We start from the raw sequence: 22,812 nt of genomic DNA on the forward strand, positions 1-22,812 counted from the left end.
GTCTTCTCTCTAAAGAATAATCTCAAGACTCCTCCTTAAGATATTCTAATTGGGGTTAATTTATAGAATTAGTTATAGTTATTTGTATAACTTCCCAAAGACATAACTTCTCTTTTTTTTATAATAAGAACTAAGATTTCATATTTTCTTCCCATATTATGCTCTATTCTCTTTTTTAATATATAAAAATATAATTTTAAGCTCCACACGACTCAGAGATAGTGAAGTAGAAATCAACGGCTATGTTTTCAGAACCTTTTAAGAAGACCTGTATTTACTCCTCAGACATATTTTTAGAGATTATATAAGAAAACATTAAAACTATTCAAAATGAGTGCCAATGCTTCTGCATTACAAAATCAACAGGAAGTTTTGTTTCTGTTTTTTCAGGGGAAGGAATAAACAAATATATCTCTTGATCTATTAAGAAAAAAAGTAAATCATTTGTGCATTATGTCTCAAATCCTTAGTTCTGGATAAACTCCAACAGATTAACCCTTCTCATTAGTCTCAGCCATCCCAGAGCAACCAAGGGTATTTTGAAGCAGACACTATGTAATAATAATAATGATAATAATTATCATAATGATAATAACTAACGCTTATTGTGCTTTTTATCTTCAAAGCACCTTACTGACATTAACTATGTGTCTATTTTCAAATTAATTTACCTCGACAAATGTTTTATTAACTTTGTAAGCTGTGGAATGTGTACTGACTGAGTCCTCTTTTGCAAATAAAAAAATAAATGAAAGGAACTACAGGACAAGGAAAGGGTACCTTAAACTTTTGCCTCAAATCAGTCACTGTCTTTGTGGAATGAGGATTAATGAAATGCTAATTTTTATAAAATATAATATTAACATACAGATATAAAGTGTGAAGATCACCACTACAACACAAATACATACTACTTCAAAAGGATCAGAAAGTAGCCAAATAATATTGTTTGGATAAAATCAGTCTCTAACTTTACTAGTTATGATTCATTATTATAAAATATTTAAATATGTATACAAAGAAAACGTATTAAATATAAGAATTTTTAAAAATCCTTCTAAGTTTCACTAATGTAATAATAAAAGGCTACTTTGTTTTTATTTGTTTGTTTTTTGAGACAGAGCCATACACTGTCACCCAGGCTAGAATGCAGTTGCGTGATCTCAGCTCACTGCAGTCTGCACCTCCCGAGTTCAAGAATTCTCCTGCCTCAGACTCCCAAGTAGCTGGGACTACAGGGGCGCGCCACCATGCCCAGCTAATTTTTCTATTTTTAGTAGAGACGGGGTTTCACTGTTAGTCAGGCTGTTCTCAAACTCCTGACCTCAAGTGATTTGCCTGCCTCGGCCTCATTTGTTTTTAATAAATTGAATTCATTACTTTAAAACCATGTCATTATGTTCCCTTTAGAGCTTCATTATGTTACCAGTCTCTATGTGATAAATCTAAACAGGCAAAAATAGATTTTGATGCTAGCTAACAAAATAAGCTCTATAACATAAATATAGGCAATTATTTAAAAATATATTAAAAGAATATTATTTGGTCAATATGTCTTGCCAATTTCTATGAGGGATTTTGGAAAGGGAATAGTACCCTGATATGGTGTTAAACAAAGTCCACAAATAGACAAACGCAAATGTAGAAACATAAAATCAAACATTTGTAAATATGATAATTAACAAGTTGAATCTTTTTAAAACTATGTATTAACATGGTCAGAGTGGTGAGGATTCGAGGAAGATGTGGTTTGTAAGCAATATTAAAAGGTCAGGTTTGGTGTTTCAGGAAAATAAAAATTTTTATATTCAAGGATAAAAATAGATTCATTGGCTTGAGTAAAGAGAGAGTAAGGAAATCTGGATAAAGTTGATGATATGAAGCCAGTAAGAAAGGATGTGTGGTAAGAATCTGAGGTAGTCACTCTTTCAAACAAAATACAGTTATCCCTTGGTATCTTTCGAGGATGGGTTCCAGAACCTCCCATAGATACCAAAATCTGAGATGCACAAATCCCTGATAGCAAACGAAGCAGTATTATCATATAACCTATGCACATCCTCCCATACACTTTAAATCATCTTTAGATTACTTATAATACCTAATAATGTAAATGCTGCTTACATAGTTGTTATACTGTATTATTTAGGGAATATTGACAAATAGACTGTACATGTTGAATTCAGAGAACGGTGCTTTTTCCTGAATATTTTCGATCGGTGGTTGGTTGAATACATGAATGCAAAACTCACAGATATGGAGGGTTGACTGTTTATTGAGCATAGAGACATAAACAAGCCATAATTCCTGTCCTTCAACAAACTTACAACCTTAAGGAGTAGACAGAAAAGTTATAGGCAAAATTCCAATATTACGATTTGGATTAGCCCAGGTTGCCAAGGGAAATCAGATGAGAGAGCCCAACTCAGGCATGGGCATTCAAGAAGACTTCCTGATGTGATACATAATCTTGAGGGGGTTGTATTACTCAATTTTTACACTGCTGATAAAGACATACTCAAGACAGGGAAGAAAGAGAGGTTTAATTGGACTTACAGTTCCACATGGCTGGAGAGGCCTCAGAATCACGGTGGGAGGCGAAAGGCACTTCGTCCATGGTGGTGGCAAGAGAAAAATGAAGAAGGAGCAAAAGCGGAACCCCCTAACAAATCCATCAGATTTCGTGAGACTTACTATCACGAGAATAGCACAGGAAAGACTGGCCCCCGTGATTCAATTACCTCCTCCTGAGTCCCTCCCACAACACGTGAGAATTCTAGGAGATACAATTCAAGTCGAGATTTAGACAGGGGCACAGCCAAACCATATCAGGGGTTTTCCTAGTAAATTAGAAATAGTGAGTGGTAGATAAGCATAAGTGAGTGAAGAAAAAGGAATTCAATGCACATTAACATATAAGATCCATGGAATTTCATTCGATTCCAGAAGGAATTAAAAGATTTTTAATATTAGAAGGTTTTAAAATATGGGTATCATGAAAAATTGATAGGAAGTTTGCTTTTTCTGCTCTGTGTTGAAAAATAGTGAGAAATGAGGAGCTCCGGGGGTGTAAACTATTAGGAAACTCTGAGAAGCACTGCAGAGGAAGAAGTGGGAGAATGAGACAGTGAAAAGTCTAGTTGTGGAGAATAAAAAAGAGTAAGAATTGAAAGAGGCTTCAAAATGTTCACTTTACATAAAATGAAGATATGTATGTGACTGAAGAAACGAAGATAGTGGAAAGGAATGAGGGTTTTAAAAGAGAAGATAAAAAAATTCCTTTTATTATTATACATTGTCATATTTTGAGATGTATTACTTTGTTACCCTCACCTAAATAATTTGCTTGATAAAATGGACCTTTCTTACATAATGTATTTATTCATGGAAATTTTGCTTTTGGTGGACAAGGCACATTTTAATCACATTGCTTGGTGGATACAAGAAACACAGGTATACAAAGGAAAAAATAGTGAGATCGAGGTGGCTAGACATAGAATCAAGAAAATCAGGTATACAAAATTAATTTTCTCAAAGAATGCATATAGAAAAAAATGAATGAATGTATAATAAATAAAATATTCTGGCTGTTTTAGTACTTTCAGCTTAAAAGTTACTCTTCAAAATTCACTTAAAATAATGACATTTTTGTACCTAATGAAATGATTGCTAATTCAGAAATATTTACTTCTCTTGAAATAAATATTTTCAAGAGATAGCTGAGTCATTCAGTGGAAAATTGACTTCCAAACCCTCTCATTGTTTCCTCAAGATTTTATTTTAACAGCGTGCAGTACATCTGTAAGGAATGAGCAAAAAACAGTTTGTATCTCTCATATCCTTTTAGAATAAGTATATGTCCCATAGGGGAATTTTCAAACTGCTCACACCATAGGTATGTACACTGTTCCATGTGAAATCAAATCAGTATTCTAAAATGCTGCCAAGAGGCAGGTCAAGGCACTTGGAAAACTCTTAAGATTTAAAGTATATGACACTTTCCAATGAGTATTTTACAAACATATTTCTCTACATATACAGAAAGTAGTATTAAATTAAGCTAAGTATTTTACATGATTTAAACACTGCTTTGCATTTTTTAATAAAAGATTTGTCACATGAAGTCAGAGAAGATAGTACTCCATAAAATTACCAAAAAAGAAATGATCTGTTATCAAGCAATATAAATATAAAATAATTTAAAGTATAGTTTATTATCTAGGGACACAGATTGCCCAAGAACTTCAGTCTTTCAAAACTCTGATCCCTCATAGAAAGGAGAAAAAAAAAGTACACAATGGAGAACTAATCACCTATAAATAAATAGTTGTAATTAAACGTGATAGTTAAATACCATAGAAACATACTAGCACCCTCTTCCAGAAGATGTCTAATACTAAAAAGTGAAAATTGAATAAACAAACTATTCATGACACAGAGTAATGAATGCATTGTTCAAAAAAATCTGAATATTTATAACCAAAATAAAACATGGTCTAAAAAACCAGTAATGTTTATATCATTACAAAAATACTTGCAAATACTTTTCTTGCATATTTTGTTTTTCAAACATAACACCAAGGTCGATGCACATCACAATAACAAACTGAATTAAAATTGCATAAAAATTGAGAAATGGCCTGATCACAAATTTTAACTTTAATATTGACACCCTAATTTAGAGGCTGTATTTTCCTGTGTTAATGGGCCCTGGCACCAATAGAGTCATTCAACCTTATAATTCTGCTTCAAAACTCTGTTTCACAGTCTTCCTATTTCTCAGTTAGTATTCACTTTAATAGAAAATATTCAACAAATAGTTAACACTGTACTTTTGATATACTATTTCTGAAAAAGTTAAATACTTTTGGATTAAGGATATAGACAAACATCACATCAGATGACGCTGCTAGAAAATAAAGACTGTTTCATGTTAACAAAACGTGTCCTTTTATAAGACACAACAATGTCCAATAAAATGAAAATAAGATTTTAAAAAACAGGAGGTAAAAGAATCATAATCAGCAACTGTGTAGAAGGAAAATAGGATTATATTTATTGGCTACTATATCAACTTAACTTCTCATAAAATCCTCCTGATCTATTAAATAACTTCAGAACTGAAGTATGCTCTCCTATGGGAGTTGTAAAACAAATTAGATACAATTACAATTCAATACAAATGAGAAACCAACCTATTTACCCTTAAGATTTCTCTCATTTTATAGCTTTATCGCTTAAATTAGATCCGAATTTTCCCTAATGTATCAAGTGGGCCTCTTGACAAAATTATAAATTTTTCTCGAATGCTTTCTATAGAGAAAAATAGTTGATATGAGTAAATTCTGGAAAACTGTGGTAACTACACCTCCCCAAAGTGAATACAACAAACATCTGCTGCAAGAACTGCTTGGCTTTCAGACAGTATGTAAAGGGTGTTCTTTTTCCTAGTGTTTTGTTGTGTTTTTTTTAAGTTTGTTTAAAAATACATGTTTTCACTATCAGCTCTCAAGTCATAAAATCTTAAAATTCTGGTAAGTTAAACACAGGTCATTACCAGGTATCTTACAGAAAGAAAAAGTATGTAATGTACAAGACTCCACTTGCTTCTGAAAGGGCAAGAAAATAATTGGGCATGTTGCCCTCTGTCTGTGGGTTATATAGTAATTTTAACTATTGTCTTCATTTCTTAACTCAGTGCTCCACACATAGCAAAACTCATAGTAAGGGAGGGGACTACATATATAACTTCCTTATGATTTTTATTCTCTTTGGAGTCCCACTGATAATTCAACTTTCTCTTTTGAATTTCACTGCCTTCTCCCCACTTCTAAAGTCAACAGTATCCTGATAAGCTCATCAAGCAATAGTGTGTTTGTAAAGATTCACTCCAGTGACAGGATAAATTATTGCACATTTTCTGCATTAAACATAAAATGTAATAATTTCAATGGAGTGAGAAGAAGAATCAATAGCCTTTATGACTGATTATCTTTTCTAACTGAATCGGAGTTTAGTGCTTTTTGGTAAGTTGAATGCATCTTCCTTGATTCTGAGAAATCAGAATTTTGCCTAAAATTCACAAGTATTTTGCAGAGTAAAACATCATCTTTTCAGCATTGGGAAATTCTATAAAACATACACAAATTAGCAGGTGCAAACGAATAAAAATGCTTATCAGCAATAGGGCACAGGATGTGCAACACCTTTATGAAAGAGAGAATAAAAAGACGACCATTATCTAAATATATTTCTAGTAACACGTGACTTTGCTCACTTTTCAATCTTTCACTGCCTCTTCTATAATACCAATGCCTGCTCCCAACCACTTTAAGGTTACTGTTTACAAAATGTTTAAGATTCAGTTCCACAACTCCATTTTTATGCTAACAATAAGGTATTGATTTAATTCTTAAAACATTCCTGAGAGCACTTCAATAAGGCATTTTAATACACTACACAGAGAAACTTCTTTGTCATCAAGAAACGGGAAAAATCTAGGACATATCCCTTTCTTTTTAGGCCAGACCCAAAGTGAGTATAACCATGTCACTGTGCTTCCATAAACTTCAAGACCTATAATGGAATTTGCCCATGTATCCCATTAAAGCAGTCTAAAGTGTAGACATGCACCTGTTTGGTATATGTTTATTTAATCATGGGGAAAAATGCTTTACTTAAAGCAGTCCCCATATTTGTATTATGCAAATTCCATTACAAGCAAAAGTTTTGAGAAAGGTAAATTTAAAACGGATACAAATAAAAAGGAAACTCAAAGTCACATATGCTCCAGTATACACAAGTTTAGAATCATTTTCAGACCATATCTATGACAACACTACATTTATAGCTATCAGTCTTACTGAAAGATGAATTAGAAAAAGAGGGAAAAAGATATTTGCTCTTCACCTAGGAAAGATAGCCAGCCAACATACACAAGGAATACTCAGAAGTAATTAATTGCTAAAAGTTTCCTTTATTCAATGTGATCATCTTTCATTCCTATGGAGGGTAACCATAAGTCATATGTTAGGTTTAAAGATACATTAGTTTCAATTATATGATGTCTAAGGAAAACAGATAAACAGGTTCATAACTTTGCAAGCAAAAAGAAAATCTTTTTTCAGATATTGCAAATAACTTGAATAAAGTTATCTGAAGTTAAACTTGTATCTATGTTTTATCAATATGTATATGAATTATGTATATATTACACACACACATTATACTGTCTACATGTAGTAGTGCACACATACATATTACCAGATTTTTCAGAATGAATAGCGGAATAACAATGCATCCTCAGCAAACAACCTTATAATAATAAACTACCCATCATAACATACTATTACATCTACTCTATAGGTAGAAAAACTGATGCTGAGAAGTTAAAAGATTTACCGAAGGTCTTAAAAGCACATTAGGAGACACCATCATTATAATGCTGAAGATCTTCACATTCATGACTTTCTGAATAGATTTTCATTGCTATTTTTTATTTAATTACTTAATATTATCTATAAGGTATTTTGCAAACTCTATTCTTTAAAAGATGCTATGTACTTAACGCTGAATGAGGCAACTAAAGTGAGACACAAGCTCCGTCTGTTGAATAATAGGTCCTTGCCTTTTTTTTTTTTTTTTACTATGCTTCTAAAATTTGAATGAAAACTCTTTACTTGGTTTATATGGTTCTTCTACTTAAGTGTTTAAACTTCAAAGTAAATTATCCGAATTAATCTTATTAACTTATCATAATAAATTGCATTATTCTCATTTTATAGGTGAGAAGCCAGGCACAAGGAATAAGGCTATCTGCCGTGGGTCACACGCTAAGTGTGAGGGAGGTCTGGAGTTAGAACATGTTATGTTCTTGGCTGAAGGGCAAGATTGTTCGTATTAATCATCTTATTCCAAAATCACTTGAGGAAGCACGCAATTTTCTGAAGCAGAGGGGAAAACATATCCTGAAAGTTACAAGTATAAAGGAATACATCAAGAGTTTTGATTTCACTGTACTTACATTATAATTCACTACAATTTAAGTTTTAAAAACTATTCACATATCTCATTACTTTAGTACCATGAATCAGAGGCTCTGTTGACTGAGACACTATTTGCCCACAATTAGTCTCATGCTTTTATAGGAGAAATATAAGCTAAGAAATAAAATTAAATGAGGAAGATAAACATTGGTTCCATGTTGAAATGTATTTGATGGCATGGAATTTGCAAGACAAGACATCAATTTTCAGCCTAGCAGATTACAGAATAGGATCCATGAATCCTAGTCAACGTTGAACACTTCAGAGGAACAAGAACATGACATCTGAGGGCAAGTAATGCATGGGAATGCTCATGATGTGTTCCTAGAAAAGCTGAAGAAGAGAATGAACTAAGTCCACAAGTTAAAACAACAGTAAATAACCAGGCCTTTAGCCTCTCAGAATAGATGAAAAATATAACCAGAAACATCTTCTAACCATTGCTAAATAGCTAGAAAACTGTGCTCTCCAAGTAGGGTTAGGTATGTAAACAAGTGCTAACAGATTGATACAGGCTTTCTGCTTCCTACGAAAACTAAGGTTTCACGTTGAAAACAGCATAACCAGCACATTCCTAATTATATGCATTTTTCCAGGTTGCAATGTGGCAGCAAAAGTACAAGTAAGGAAGACGAAGAGTTGTCATATTAATAAGACATACCTCTTGTACTGAGCGAGCTGCTGGCTTGTCTTGATGATTGGCCAATATTAAAAAGGGTAAAGTGCATAACTGTGGATGCTGAAGAGCTGAGTGCAGCTCATTTCTAGCAGCTTCTAAATCATCCTCTGAAGAGGCACTGTCTAATACAAATATTACCCCTTGAGATCCTTGGTAGTAGCGGCTCCAGTATTTCCGGATATTATCAGCCCCTGTCAAAAACAAAACAAATTTTCGTTTTAAAAAGAGCTTTTCAGCAACGTTCCCAACAGTAATTTCTACTGGAAACCAATGTATCTTTTAAAAATTAAGTGCTAAACTCTGTGGTATGGATTAAAACAGGAATTTAGAAAAGTCAGAGATCACAGTGGATAGGAACAAAGAAGGCAGTAGAGCCAATAGGCAGATTTGGCCTTGAACGAAGACACAGTATCTAAGCCATTCTTAATGACTTTTATATAAAAATATGTGTGAGAGAACCAGGATAAAACCTCCTAGACTTAAACTCAAAAAAAAAAAAAATTCAGACTTTAATAGTCTCAAATGAACTATACTCTCTACAAATTGAGACTGAATCTGACCCAGAGAGCTGCATGACCTAGACATCCAACAAGGCTTCTTTCCAAACCATTAACATTACCTTGGTGATATTTTTTAACAGAACTGCTTGCTGATCAGGACAGCCTTGTTTAATTTCACCTAGAGAGCTATTAGCACAATAGCTCTATGTGTCAAAGTGCTAAAGGTTGTGAAAAACTAAAATCATGGCCTTTGATACATTTGTATGAATCTGGCTTCATAACTCATGAGGAAAAATAACAGACGACAAGAGTGCACTTATGGTCTCAATATGATAAGATGTTTATTAAAAAATATATATATATGGAGAGGCCGGGTGTGGTGGTTCACACCTGTAATCTCAGCACTTTGGGAGGCTGAGGCAGGTGAATCACCTGAGGTAAGAAGTTCAAGACCAGCCTGGCCAACATGGTGAAATCCCTTCTCTCTTAAAAATACAAAAATTAGCTGGGCGTGGCCTTGGGCACCTGTAATCCCAGCTACTTGGGAGGCTAAGGCTGAGGCAGGAGAATCGCTTGAACCTGGGAGGTGGAGGCTGCAGTGAGCCAAGATCGTGCCACTGCACTTGAGCCTGGGCAACACAGCGAGGCACCATCTCAAGAAAAAAATTAAAAAAATAAAAAAAAAACATGGAGAATCTCGTCTGCCAAGGCATGTCATGTATTATTCCTCTTTGTATTTCCATTATATAGCACAACACCTAACTCAAACTTCAGTACTGGAATGATGAAAATTGAGGGAATGAGGGAGTAAAAGTATATACTAATTAAGCTTTACAAATTTGAGACTAGAACTCTAGAGATTATTTAGTCCAACTCTCTGAGGAAACTGAGGCAGAGAGAGGTAAAGTAAGTGATCCCTTGTCATGTATCTAATAAATCACAAAATTGGGATTTGCATGAGTCGGTAGACAATCTGCCCAGGGAAGGCACAAGCACTTCCCATTACATCACGGTGACTGCTTTCATTACTTTCATTCAAGAATAGGAGGGGCAATATGTGTGCATGTGTAGAAAAGGGGTGCTACTGGTTACATAACGACAATTAGATTTCACAGAATTTCACCAATTTATTGCATATGATCAAGTCCTAACCAGTTAATAACTGTATTTTAGTCATTCACTGAACATCTAGCTCCTATGTTTGACATACTATGTTATGTGTTAGGGAAACAGTGGGGACTGGAGTTGGTGTGGCCTGGCTGGCAAGGGTCACCTGTTTGCTTCTCTTCCCAACTCTGTGCTCAGTGACATCCTGTTGGTAGCTTGAAATCAATCAGGGTGAAAGTACTGTCACTATGGAAATCAGCAAATCCTACATATCAAGTCTGTTCCTCTCCCAGAGAGCTAACACACCACTGGTGACACTGAGCAGCTTATATTTTCTGGGAGAAATAGAAAAGAAAACTCTAAGATTATAATAGAGTACAATGAAGTGCTGTCATAGAGGCACTCATTAGGTCTTCTGGGAGCAAGAGATAGGCATTTCACCCAAAATGGAGCAATTCTTTTTTAATTTCATTTTTTAAATTTGAGATGGGTTCTCACTATGTTGCCTAGGCTGGACTCAAGACTCAAGTGATTCTCCTGCATCAGCCTCTTGGGTAGCTGGGACTAAAGGCACACACCACGGTGCCCAGAGGGGCAAATGTCTTGAAAGAATAATATCAGTAGCCAAACAGCTCCCATTTATTAAGCACTTCCTATCTTCCAGGTACTAAGTGTTTTAAAAAGAAAAGCTCATACAATTCTTACAACAATCTAAGGAGGGAAGTATAATTGACTAAGGCTTTGAAACCAATTTTCAGGTCCTAAAATCTGTGATTTCACCATTATACTACACAAAAATAACTAGGTATATATTTAATAAGAGGATCAAGGACATTTGATTTGAGCAATGTTAAATATGTGAAGACATGGGATATGAGCAGGGTTGATGCATATCCAGCAGGGTCCAACTAAGAAAACAAAACAAAAATAAAGAGGGAATGTAAGCCAGAGATCATTTAGTGTAGGGAATTAGTGGCTTAGGTGGGGGTGGAACTAAGAAAACAGCAGGGGTACTGAGATAAGCAACATCTTAGGTCAGGTTCCCTAGACACAGAGCCTGAGATGGCATTTCTTGTACACCTGATTTAGAGGGAGTGCTGTCAGGAGAAACTAGAAGTGAAAGAAGTAGGCTAGAATGGGAGAAGAAGCTAGGCAGAGACATTGTTTCAGAAATCTAGCCTCAGCTTGATGCGATGAGGAACTCTACAGCAAGGATTGAACCACAGAAGTTGTCTAGTCCAAAGGCAAGGGGGCTGGGCTATTACACCCTTGTATAGTCATTAGCCACCCCTGGGGAACAGGAGGGGGATGGGGCATGATCTTATAATCTCCCAAACACATTTGGTTGGGGCAATTATTGTCAGCCAAGGGCAGGCCTCTGGAGAAGGGTACAGGTGTGAGTCATTACCAGCCAATACTCGCAGCAGCTGGGAGATGGATGCACTGGCCCAGTAAAGGAGGTCTGGGTAGGAAACCAATAGCATCTGGTACAGGCTACATCCAGACACTACCCATATGCTCGAGAACCATCCATAAGCTGGAGGGACAAAACTGGAGGCAGTGTTACCCGCTGGTAAGTGTTTAAAACAACAAAAATAGTGTGCATGTGTACCTGTACACAAGCTTGTTATAAATTTCACTAACACAAAGGATGTGCAGCGCACAGTTTTCATAATAAGAATCAATGCAGCATGCTTTATTGTAAATTCCACATAGCCAACGAATGCCCACAGAATGCTTTATTGAGTTTGCATCCATAGCCAACTAATGGCTGCAACTGACCAACTAGTGTAGTTCTGACATGAATGGTGGCTGCTCAAAGTGCTTTATGTATATTAAATCACTTACCCATGACAGTCTAATGACTCTCATGAGGTAAATACTGTTATCAATTTCATTTTATCAACAAGGAAACCAAAACACAAAAAGATTATGTAACTTGTCCAAGATTACACACCTAATAAATGCATTTAGGTCTAATGTGCTCGAAATAGAGGTCATGGACTAAAAAGGCAATGAGGCTAAATAAAGAACTATATTACCACATAAACGAGGAGAAAAGAAATGGAACCCTATTGGAACAAAAGGTAAGTAAATGCCTACATACATTAATGGAAATATGTCCAAAAACATTTCCCAACTGGTTAATTCAATGGATAGTTATTAAGTACCTATTCCATCCATACAAGTCTCTGAGCTAGGACCTAAAGAGATATTTAGAAAGCCATTATTCCTCTTAACTGAAACCATCAAATCCTGTAAAGTAATACAAATTACAATGAGGCCTGCAAATACAGCAGGCAGAGCAAATATGTCCACACATTAGATGGTGTCCAGTGAGTCAGATATAAAGAGAATTTGGTTGCATGTTTTAATAGAGCTTGTCCCTTGGAAACACAGGACACCTGGAAATTCAACTTCTGCAGTCAACTCTTTCAATGAGAAACCATGTTTTCATTTGCCACATTTATGAGTACATATGGTACCTGAAAATAGTGAGACACACACAAACACACACACACACACAAACCCAAAGAGAAATACCGTAACTTTAAAAAATGTCCCTTATATGACATAATGTATGAATAATATGTTAATAGTGAAAAGGCCCTTTTCTTTAATCTCCTGCCCAGTCTCGTGCCCAGTCTTAGCATTCCTTTCATCATCAACACTGAACTTGGAATTCTAAATTCCCATTTTTGTCTTCTGCACATGGCTTTGGTCAGCAGCAACCTAACCCATACTGAGACCAGGGCACTTCACCAGCAACGAGGTGAAGAGTGGTATGCAGTTATTCAGTCCAGCTTAGTGGGCCATGGTTTAGTCACCAGATTAAAATAAAAATTGGCTGTGTCATCAACCCAGCTGCCGGCTGTTTTGAGGAGTGAGCCTAACTGGGAAGGTTAGGGACACCTGTCTGATGCCCACATTCTCAATCCTCAAACCAAATCCAAAAGAAGTAACAAACACAGGAAGTGACGTCTTACAGCAGGCTAAGGCCACTCTTAGTATAATGACTGAAAATGCCATGCTCTGTGTCACTTAAATTACAATTGCAACATAACGTGGTTAAAGAGCAAACTCAAACCTCGTCTATGGTTTGTACAGTTAGATTAAAAAGCAAAGGGGTTAGTCCTAACAGTAGTGGGGCTGGGTGAGGGTGGTGCCAAATGTCCTAATTATACATCCAATGTTGCCTCACTAAAAGTTGGAATAAACACTTGGGAATCTAAGCTCATCAGGAGGGCCAACCAGGAGAGTCTGGCTCAGGGTACCACAATAAGAGTAGAGGGAGGACACAGGAGCATAACAAGTCCTCACTGTGTAAATTCATTTCTGTGGCACACTATAGATGTTAACAACATCCTCTCATTATTCATTAATACATCCATCCAACAGATATTTACTGAGCACCTGGCACCATTCTAGGTGCTGAGGAAACAGCAGGAAACAAAACAGAGAAAAATTTCAGTCTTTATACTGCTCACAGCGAAGCCAGCCTATCATCATAGAGGTTGAAAATCCCAAGTACTCATCTGGCCAACTGAGACCTAACAAAGGTCTGCAAAGGTCTGTGGAGAACCTCTGAAAAAGACTTAGCTTTTCAATAAAAAGAGATGCCCAAAGAGAGCCACCTCTCTTACAGTTTTTAGATATCATTGAGTGATATGCTGAATCTTTGAACAGCATCAGCCTTCTAGCAACCTTGAAGGAGACATATCTACACACTGAGGATGTCAGAATAGGAAAACAGAAAGAGCCTGGGTCCTCAAGCACATCCCTGAGCAGCAGAACAAACCACCTACATACATTATAAGGACTCCTTATTATGTCAGCACAATAAATGCCTATTACTCAAGCCAATTTTAGGACAATTTGCAACCAAAAAGATGCCAGGTTCCCTCATATTAAATTAAAAGGCTATGAATAGGTTCCTTAAAACAGTAGTTCTTTGAAAGATGTAACCAATGAGTTTAAAAATAGGGATATTCAGGAATCAACAATAAAAACAGGTACTCACAGTTATCCCTGTGGAAAATCTGATCTCTAGACCACTGCTATCCAGTTAAAATTTTTGCAGTGATGAAAATATTCTACATCTGTGCTTTCCAGTACGGTAGGCACTAGCCGCACATGGCTATTGAGCACCTGAAATGTGGCTAGTGTCACTGAGAAACTGAATCGTTTGTTTCATCTATTTAAAGTTAAAACACCACATTGGACAGTGCCGCTCTAGACATTTCCATCAGTGACTGCTGACATAAAAGACCACAAGAAACCACTAAGACAGGAGCAGATACAGAGATCTCATTCTGTCTTTGAAAGGAAGAGCACAAGGCCTTGCTGGTATAGGAGGGGCTGCTGTCACCCCTATCCAACTGTGGTTCCCCAGAGGGCAGTTGCTGAAGGACTCTGCAACAGGCCAACCAAGACTGCTGCCAGCCACACTGTGGTGGCGGAAGAGTCAGGGTGAGAAGTTCAGCTGTTCTCCTCTTTCCATCATCTTACCACAGTCTTAAAAAATAAAAGTAGGTAAGAATAAATTCCTTCTGGAAAATTGAATGGGACTGGAGACCCATAAACAAGCCAGTTTGGGAGAACTTGAATTGTAAATGGGTATTCGAATCTTAGTGAATGTTGTAGCCTTAGAACACAGGTTACCTCAGCAGTATTGTTAATACTTTCAGAGGAATGCTTCCCAGCATGGGAGATGAAAAGGAGAAGGAGGAGAAACGCAATACTTTTAAATTCTTTTTAAACTCCTCCCATCTGCAAAACCTCGGTCTTTTAGATTGGTAATTCTTTGGACTTTTTTTCATCTTTTAAACAGACTCAATCTTTTTTTTTTTTTAAATAAACAACTAATAATTCAGGCAGGACTAAGACATACATATCTAAACTCAAACTTTTATTATGGACTTTCCCACCCACACAACAAAACAAGCCAAAATATAGGAAAGTAAGTTAAGCCCTCCCACTAAATAGTCAATACAAACTTTGTATTGGGTACTGATTCTGTTGGGTATCAGAACAGTATAAAGGTTCACAAACAGGATAGAGTCAAAAAGTATCCCAAAGAACATAGGTTAATGTACTTTGTGTTTTTAGTACAGTGCTTAGCACAGGCTGTATTATGGCTGTATTATAGCTGCATGTTTTCAAATACTACGAAAGAACTCTGAGAAAGGCCTAACTATGAGTAGGGTGAAGTTTCATTGTAAATATATTTAAGGAATTCTTAATATCAGAGGTTGAATGAGAGATTCCTTGCAGAACTGGGTATGTACCAGAAACATAAAAATTAGTTGCTAATAACTGTACTCAAGCCACCACCATCAACCAAAAAGATAGATTCTTTGTAGAGCAAAGAATGATTTGCTTGGTAAATTCTACATTCTACGTTTGAGAAATCAGAATAAGTATTCTATAAAAGATTAATTCATTAAAAACTATTGAATTTCCATTATGGGTAATACTGTTAGCTGTGGTCAGAGTATGGTGATGAATCAGACACGAAAATGCACAAAACTCCCATATGGTTCTTCCAGCGTAATCAGGAAGATGATATAAAGATTGAAATCTAAAGGGAGATGTACTTTCCTATTTAACTTTTCAAACAGTCAAAAAACTAAGTGTCAAAAAGACAATGGTTACTGTTAAGCTGAAGAAAACCAAAGTCCCCAGACTACAGTGAGATCTGCTGTGAATATCCACATAGGAAATAAAAGATGATCAACATATAGTCATCGCCAACCCCTACCACACCTACATACCACATTGCAACTAACCTTGTAAGGTATTATATACATCATCTCATTTAACCCTTTAGGCTTTCTTATCCTCATTTAATGGAAGAAAAAATTGAGACAAGCATTTTGCTTGAAGTCCAGCAAATAAGTGGCAGATCTAGGATTCAGACTCTGGATTATCTGACTCCAAAGACCATGTGCTCTTTTCCACTACATGGTGCTGCTTCCCAGAAAATGTCAGAGGCTCCAGTGAAACGGGAAGGGACAGAATGTTCTATTCAAATGAGCATGCATGTTTAAGAGCCATAGGCTGTAAAGAATGGTTAAGATGGATATTGTAGAGAAGGGGAAGACAAGGCATCCAACGAGTTTAGTAGGGGGCAGCAGAGCATAACCTTGGAGGAAATTAGGAACAGGTGGATTATGGGGCACAGTGAGAAGTATGAATGTGAAACAGAAAATCTGAGTTAGTGACAAGTAAATGGCTAGTGTGAAAACAGAATATGGATGGCTTTGTAAGTCAGGCAGAGTGTCTAGATTGGATTCAGAAATTAATAATTATTATAGAGTCCTGAGGAAAACTACCTGAGGTGGTTTTGTGTTGCTTAAGGACCCTGTCTCCCACTCACTGCCTGTTAATACTTAAGTTGAACAGTACCACCCACCCATACCTGCACTTCCTCCAAGTCCAAACTGCCAAGCACAAACAAATACCTGCCACGCTCCTGGATGTATGGTGAACTGCAAAACCTGAAAGATTAGTTTAGTAAGGTATTTTTATATTTATTAGAAATCTACCATAAGAAAATGTGAGAAAAGAAGAAAAAAAAGTTCTTCCTTCCTCCAAAAGCTAGAAGATAGTCAGCAAAGGAACCTTATTTTGCCTTATTTTGAATTCCCCCAGTACGAACAGTTTGAGAGGTGACTATAAGAAACACCAGTGGCAGAGTTGGACGTAAAACAGAGAAAGAGATAACAATGCACAAAAGGAGCCAGAGACCGCTGTGGGTAACAAGAGTTTAATCTTGCTGGAACGCTGGGAGCTATAGCACAGAATAGATGCTAGGGGTGAAGGGACTGGGTCTTAGCCACCTCTCCCGACTCTGCCCCCTTGCCTATCAGTGGTGGCTTCAGGGCTGTTGAGGAGGGCAGGCTTTAATTTCCCAGCACTTCTGGTTTGCCCAAAGCACCCAAGCAAAGCAAACTGCAGTAGTCAGAGACCCCCCACTCTCACCCTGAAGGCAAAGGCTATGAGAAGGCTTCTGATACCCATGGAAATGGAGTTATGGCTGGGACACCAAAAGGGCCTCCCTCAGCTACCCAAAGAAAAGCATTTAAGTGTCACTTTAGGCTGTTTCGCTGCTGGTGGCTCTATAGCAGAGACACAAAAAATACAATCCTTATTACTGGAAGTAAAAACTAAGACTCGGTTTATGTAACATCCGTATACTTAGCAGAAGACAGCCAATAAGTCTGCAATGTTAAGCAGCGGTTCTCAAAAGGTAGTCTTCAAGACGCTTTCAGATGGCACAGGCGATCAAAACTATGGTAATAATTATACTAAGACATTATTTGCTATTTTCACTTACGGTACGAAAGCAGTGGTGAGCGAAGGTACTCAGCACTGACAGAGGTACTGGCAACAAACAAGCAGTCACTGTATTCTTGACTAATCACATACTTGCAGGGGCAGAAAAGGCCAGTTTCACCCAAGAATTCCCTTAGTACGGCAGTAAATTATTATATTATTAAATTAGTTCTTAAACACACCTTTTAAAATATTCTGTGACTAAATGAGAAATAAGCAAAATACATTTTTGCTACATACCAAAGTAGACAGTTGATTTGACAATAAGCACCTGTACAACTGTTTGAGCTGTAAGCTACTTCACACAACTCCATTTTTACTTGAAATTTCAACGGACAAACTACGATTATTCAGATTTGAGTATTTGATAGACATTTTCTCAAAAATAGATGTGCAAGCCTGTCATTTCAAGGAAAACAAATGATAGTATTTGTTGTCAATGATAAAATTTGTTTTCAAGCAAAAGCTAGAGTTTTAGAAAACTTGTTTCTGCTAAGTTTTGAGTGAGTTCGACAGCTTTTCAGTGATGAGACTGGTGGTGATATTAACAGACAGATATTCATAAAGTAATCTGTAAACACTTGGAAGCTCTACTCAGTGAACCAATATTTTCAAAATGACCAATGCATGATGTTTCAAAGCCATGCATAGATAAAAAACACATTCAAAGTATAAGAGAGACCCATGCAAGTTAATTAACTGAGTACAAAAAGTTTGCTGATACGGTTTTCAGATTCCACATTACAACTGATTAAGAAACAACCACCTGTTGAAGAATTTCAGTGTAGTATCAAAGAAGACAATCAACAGTTACCTAAAAAGGTTATTAAAACATGCCTCCCTTATTGAGTTATCTATGTGAGACTAGACTTTCTTCATGTACTTCAACCCAAACAACATATTAACAACAGATTAACTGTAGAAGCAGATACGAGAATCCAGCCCTCTTCTACTAACCAGATTAAAAAGATTTCCCAATTTTCTCATTTTTTTGTTTTCAAAATTGTTTATTTTCATTAAAAATGTTATTTATATTAATATGTTATGAGTTTATTATTCTTTTATAAAAATGTTTAACATGGCTTTAATTTCTGACATGGCACATATACCCATTGTCTTTAATATGAGAAAGAGACATTTAAGATCTACTGAAATTTATGCATAAATTTAGAGTTATTTTCTAGCAGGAATAAAAGTCTTTCTTTAAACTGTCTTTATTCTAACTTTGGCTGACTCAAGTCCCAAGATAGAAGAGCTGGAATTGGGAGGGCAATCTCAAAACTAAGAGGTCCACTTTGGAAGCATCCTAATCTCCTTGGTACCATTATATTGGAATTCTAACCCAGTGATCACACACTTTAAGGCCTAGAAAGATTACTGAATTGTGTGTTGCCCAGGAACTTTAAATGGCATGCCTTCCAGGAGATTCCAAGGCAGGTGGTCCTCAGCCTACCTTTTAGAAAACAAAGTTCTACATACCATACAAGCTGATATGCCAGTTGCCTTCTCCTCACCTTATCCTCCCTCAACACATATTCTAGATGTCTATGTGACTCCAAACACAATTTTACATCATTATCTTCTATGTCAGTTCCTAACAATCGTATTGGGGACCATGCCTGCATTCTGACATTGGCCCCTCCTTTATGTTCTCACTATGGTTCATGCCCTCATCACCTTCCAGCTGGATCAGTAGGATGGCCTTCCCACTGGTCTTTGCACAGCTTCAGTTAAATTACTCATACTTGTGGCTATGGTTTGAATGCCCCTTCAAAAATTAAGAGGTAGAACCTTTAAGAGGTGATTAAGTCACAAGGGCTTCACTTTCAAAAATGGATTAATGCTGTTCTTTTGGAAATAGGTTCATTTCAGGAGTTTTCTCCTTTTCTCCTCTCTCTCTTGCATGTTCTGTCACCATGTGATGCCTTCTGCATGTTATGATGCAGCAAGAAGACCCTTGCCAGATGTGATCCCTTGAACTTGGATTTCCCAGCCCCACCGAGCCAAATAAATTTCTATTGTTTATAAATTACCCAGTCTCTAATGAACTAAGATACTTATCTAGAAAACTGGCACAAATTATCACTAATATACTAACACTTGACCAGAAAACTCGGTCAAATTATATCACTACTCTGCTCAAAAATATTAAGTGCTTATAACTTGAAGTTCTCAAATGACTTGATTTAGCATTTATAGTTCTCCATAATCTGACGCCACTTTGCCATTGCTGCCACGTTCCTCTGTTGATCTCCTTAGATACTCCACAAATGAGCAAAACGTTTTGCTCTCCTGGACTGGACCCAAGGTTTCCACCCTTATGAATTTGGTTTTGTTAGCTCCTTTGCCTGGAGTTCCTACCATGTGAGTTGTCCCCTTAGTTCTTGTACATTCAAACCACTACATGCACTTCAAGGGCCAGATCAAATGTTGCCTACTCCACCAAGCTTTACCTGATCTTGCAGCTGATAATAATTTCTAAAAACCTTCTGGTCTGTTTCTCTTGGTTCTCCTTGTAACACTTTCTACCCTGTAGCGTAGTAATCTAAATGCATATTTCATCTTCCTGATTACATTGGAAGAACCACATGGGAGTTTTGTGCATTTTCGTGTCTGATTCATCACCATACTCTGACCACAGCTAACAGTATTACCCATAATGGAAATTCAATAGTTTTTAATGAATTAATCTTTTATAGAATACTTATTCTGATTTCTCAAACGTAGAATGTAGAATTTACCAAGCAAATCATTCTTTGCTCTACAAAGAATCTATCTTTTTGGTTGATGGTGGTGGCTTGAGTACAGTTATTAGCAACTAATTTTTATGTTTCTGGTACATACCCAGTTCTGCAAGGAATCTCTTATTCAACATCTGATATTAAGAATTCCTTAAACATATTTACAGTGAAACTTCACTCTACTCATAGTTAAGCCTTTCTCAGAGTCCTTTAGTAGTATTTGAAAATACACAGCCATAATACAGCCTGTGCTAAGCACTGTACTAAAAACACAAAGTACATTAACCTATGTTCTTTGGGATACTTTTTGATTCCATCCTATTTATGAACCTTTATACTGTTCTGATACCCAACAGAATCAGTACCCAAGAGAAACTGAAAGCATAGAAAGAAAAAGCTGTGGGAACAGTTCTGGGGAAATGTTCCCTTCCATACTACTGCAAAAGCCAACAGCTGACTCCTTAGAAGACCCACAGATGCCAAGGTGATCACAACTTGCATAGTTACAAATGTTTACTAAGCAGCTATTTTTTTTTTTTTTTTTTTTAAGACAGAGTCTCACTCTGTCACCCAGGCTGGAGTGCAGTGGCACGGTCTCCGCTCACTGCAAGCTCCGCCTCCCAGGTTCACGCCATTCTCCTGCCTCAGCCTCCCAAGTAGCTGGGACTACAGGTGGCCGCCACCACGCCTGGCTAATTTTTTGTATTTTCAATAGAGACGGGGTTTCACTATGTTAGCCAGGATGGTCTCGATCTCCTGACCTTGTGATCCACCCGCCTTGGCCTCCCAAAGTGCTGGGATTATAGGCATGAGCCACTGCGCCCCGCCCTAAGCGGCTAATTCTTGAGCTACTGGCATGACCCAAAAGCAAAATACTTCTGCGGTATTCTAGAAAATCTGGTGGCCAGACTAGAAAAGCTAGTGAGAACAGCTTTGCGGCAATTGACACTGACCAAAGCAATAAATTAGGAAGAGCCAAAATGGAGACGTTGTGGCTGATAGAAAGATATGTGTTGCATACCCAGGGTGAAATAAGATCTTTTAATACTGCGGAAATGCTGCTGCGTTCTAGCACAACTTGCCAATTTCCCCAACCAGTATTTTTTCTTTTTTATCAAAAACTTTAACTTACCAATCCTGTGACAAAACTGACAAAGATGCAAGAGGTTCTAGATTAAGACAAACTCATGGAAAAAGTTAAAAACCATCTAATGTCTCATCCTACATAGCGTGAAGTATAATTAGAGTCACATACTATAAGCCTTGATGCTCAAAAGTAGAATATTAAATGTATCCCTCACTTTGAGTGTTTTTTCTTCTGTGACTAATCAGACTTCAAAACAAGTTATTACCATATTTACTCACATAACAAAACCTTGAGAGAAGTATATTTGCTCTACAACATACGATTGCATTCACATTTGTTCTTTCATCTTTTAACTGTCTCTATGACATTCTTGTTGGAAATGCTTATCAGAGCTCCTAAAATGAGAGTTCCACTTCTCCACTTGCCCCATTCCCTTTGTTCTAGTTGTTGTCACCCTGTTGATGACAGAAGGTCACCCAGCATCATGTTCAGGCTCAAGCATAAAATAGTGAATGGCAAAGGAACAGTCTGGATTTTAGGGAGGTGACATCAAAGTTTAATTTTGTAATGTGCATAAGCTAATATACATTATAATTTGAATTCTGTAATTAGATAAGCCAATGCACTTTACAAATCATAAATAAATTTGGGCAGCTCTAAGTTTAGGGATCAAGTATGTTCCAAAACTTTCCAAAGCTTCTAATTTTTTTCAGAATTCAGTACACAATTTTCCTTGAAAACAAAGCAGTGAATCTCAGGAGTGAGATTCAGCCCTGAAAGACAGAATGATGGTAGAGTGATTAACAGCATGGACTCTGATGTCAGGCTTACTGAGTTCAAAGCCTGGCTCTGCCACATATCATCTAACATGAAAACTCAGCTTAATTGTTCCAAGCCTCAGTTTCCTTCTCAATAAAAGAGAAGAAAATAATAATACCTAGTTACCTCATAGGATTGTGAGGATTAATTAACTTTTTTCACACAGTACATAGAATATGCTAACTGCTCATAAGTGTTTACTGTCATTTTGTTATGGACGTTACTATTATTATTTGGCCACCATTTAAGCCTATAACTCACAGAACTACTGAACTAAGAACTAACTCAAGTTAGTTCAGTACCTGGAAGTAAAAGTCTACCAGATGCTGAACAAAAAAGGCAAAGAATAGGTTTTCTGCAATTCCTGAGATAACCAATATTATAAAAAATAAACCAAAGTTTTTATCTGGGACAGACCCTTTTTTTTCTGTTCAAGTAACTTTCTCTTATGTCCTGTATCACCTTCAGCCTCAGTATTTTATAATCTCCAATTTCT

The 22,812-nt window shown here is 36.7% G+C and overlaps 1 protein-coding gene across 4 annotated transcripts in view; it reads right to left on the minus strand.

The window, feature by feature from the left end:
• The window catches only part of ARL15 (ADP ribosylation factor like GTPase 15), a 441,654-nt gene that overhangs the window by 229,397 nt on the left and 189,445 nt on the right, over window positions 1-22,812 (minus strand). For all 4 annotated transcript variants that reach the window (XM_015140047.3, XM_078004127.1, XM_078004125.1 and 1 more), the window contains 1 exon segment: window positions 8,707-8,915. In XM_015140047.3, the coding sequence (XP_014995533.1) occupies window positions 8,707-8,915 (209 nt within the window).

Source organism: Macaca mulatta, chromosome 6 (genome assembly GCF_049350105.2).
Source record: "Macaca mulatta isolate MMU2019108-1 chromosome 6, T2T-MMU8v2.0, whole genome shotgun sequence".
Lineage (NCBI taxonomy): Eukaryota > Metazoa > Chordata > Mammalia > Primates > Cercopithecidae > Macaca > Macaca mulatta.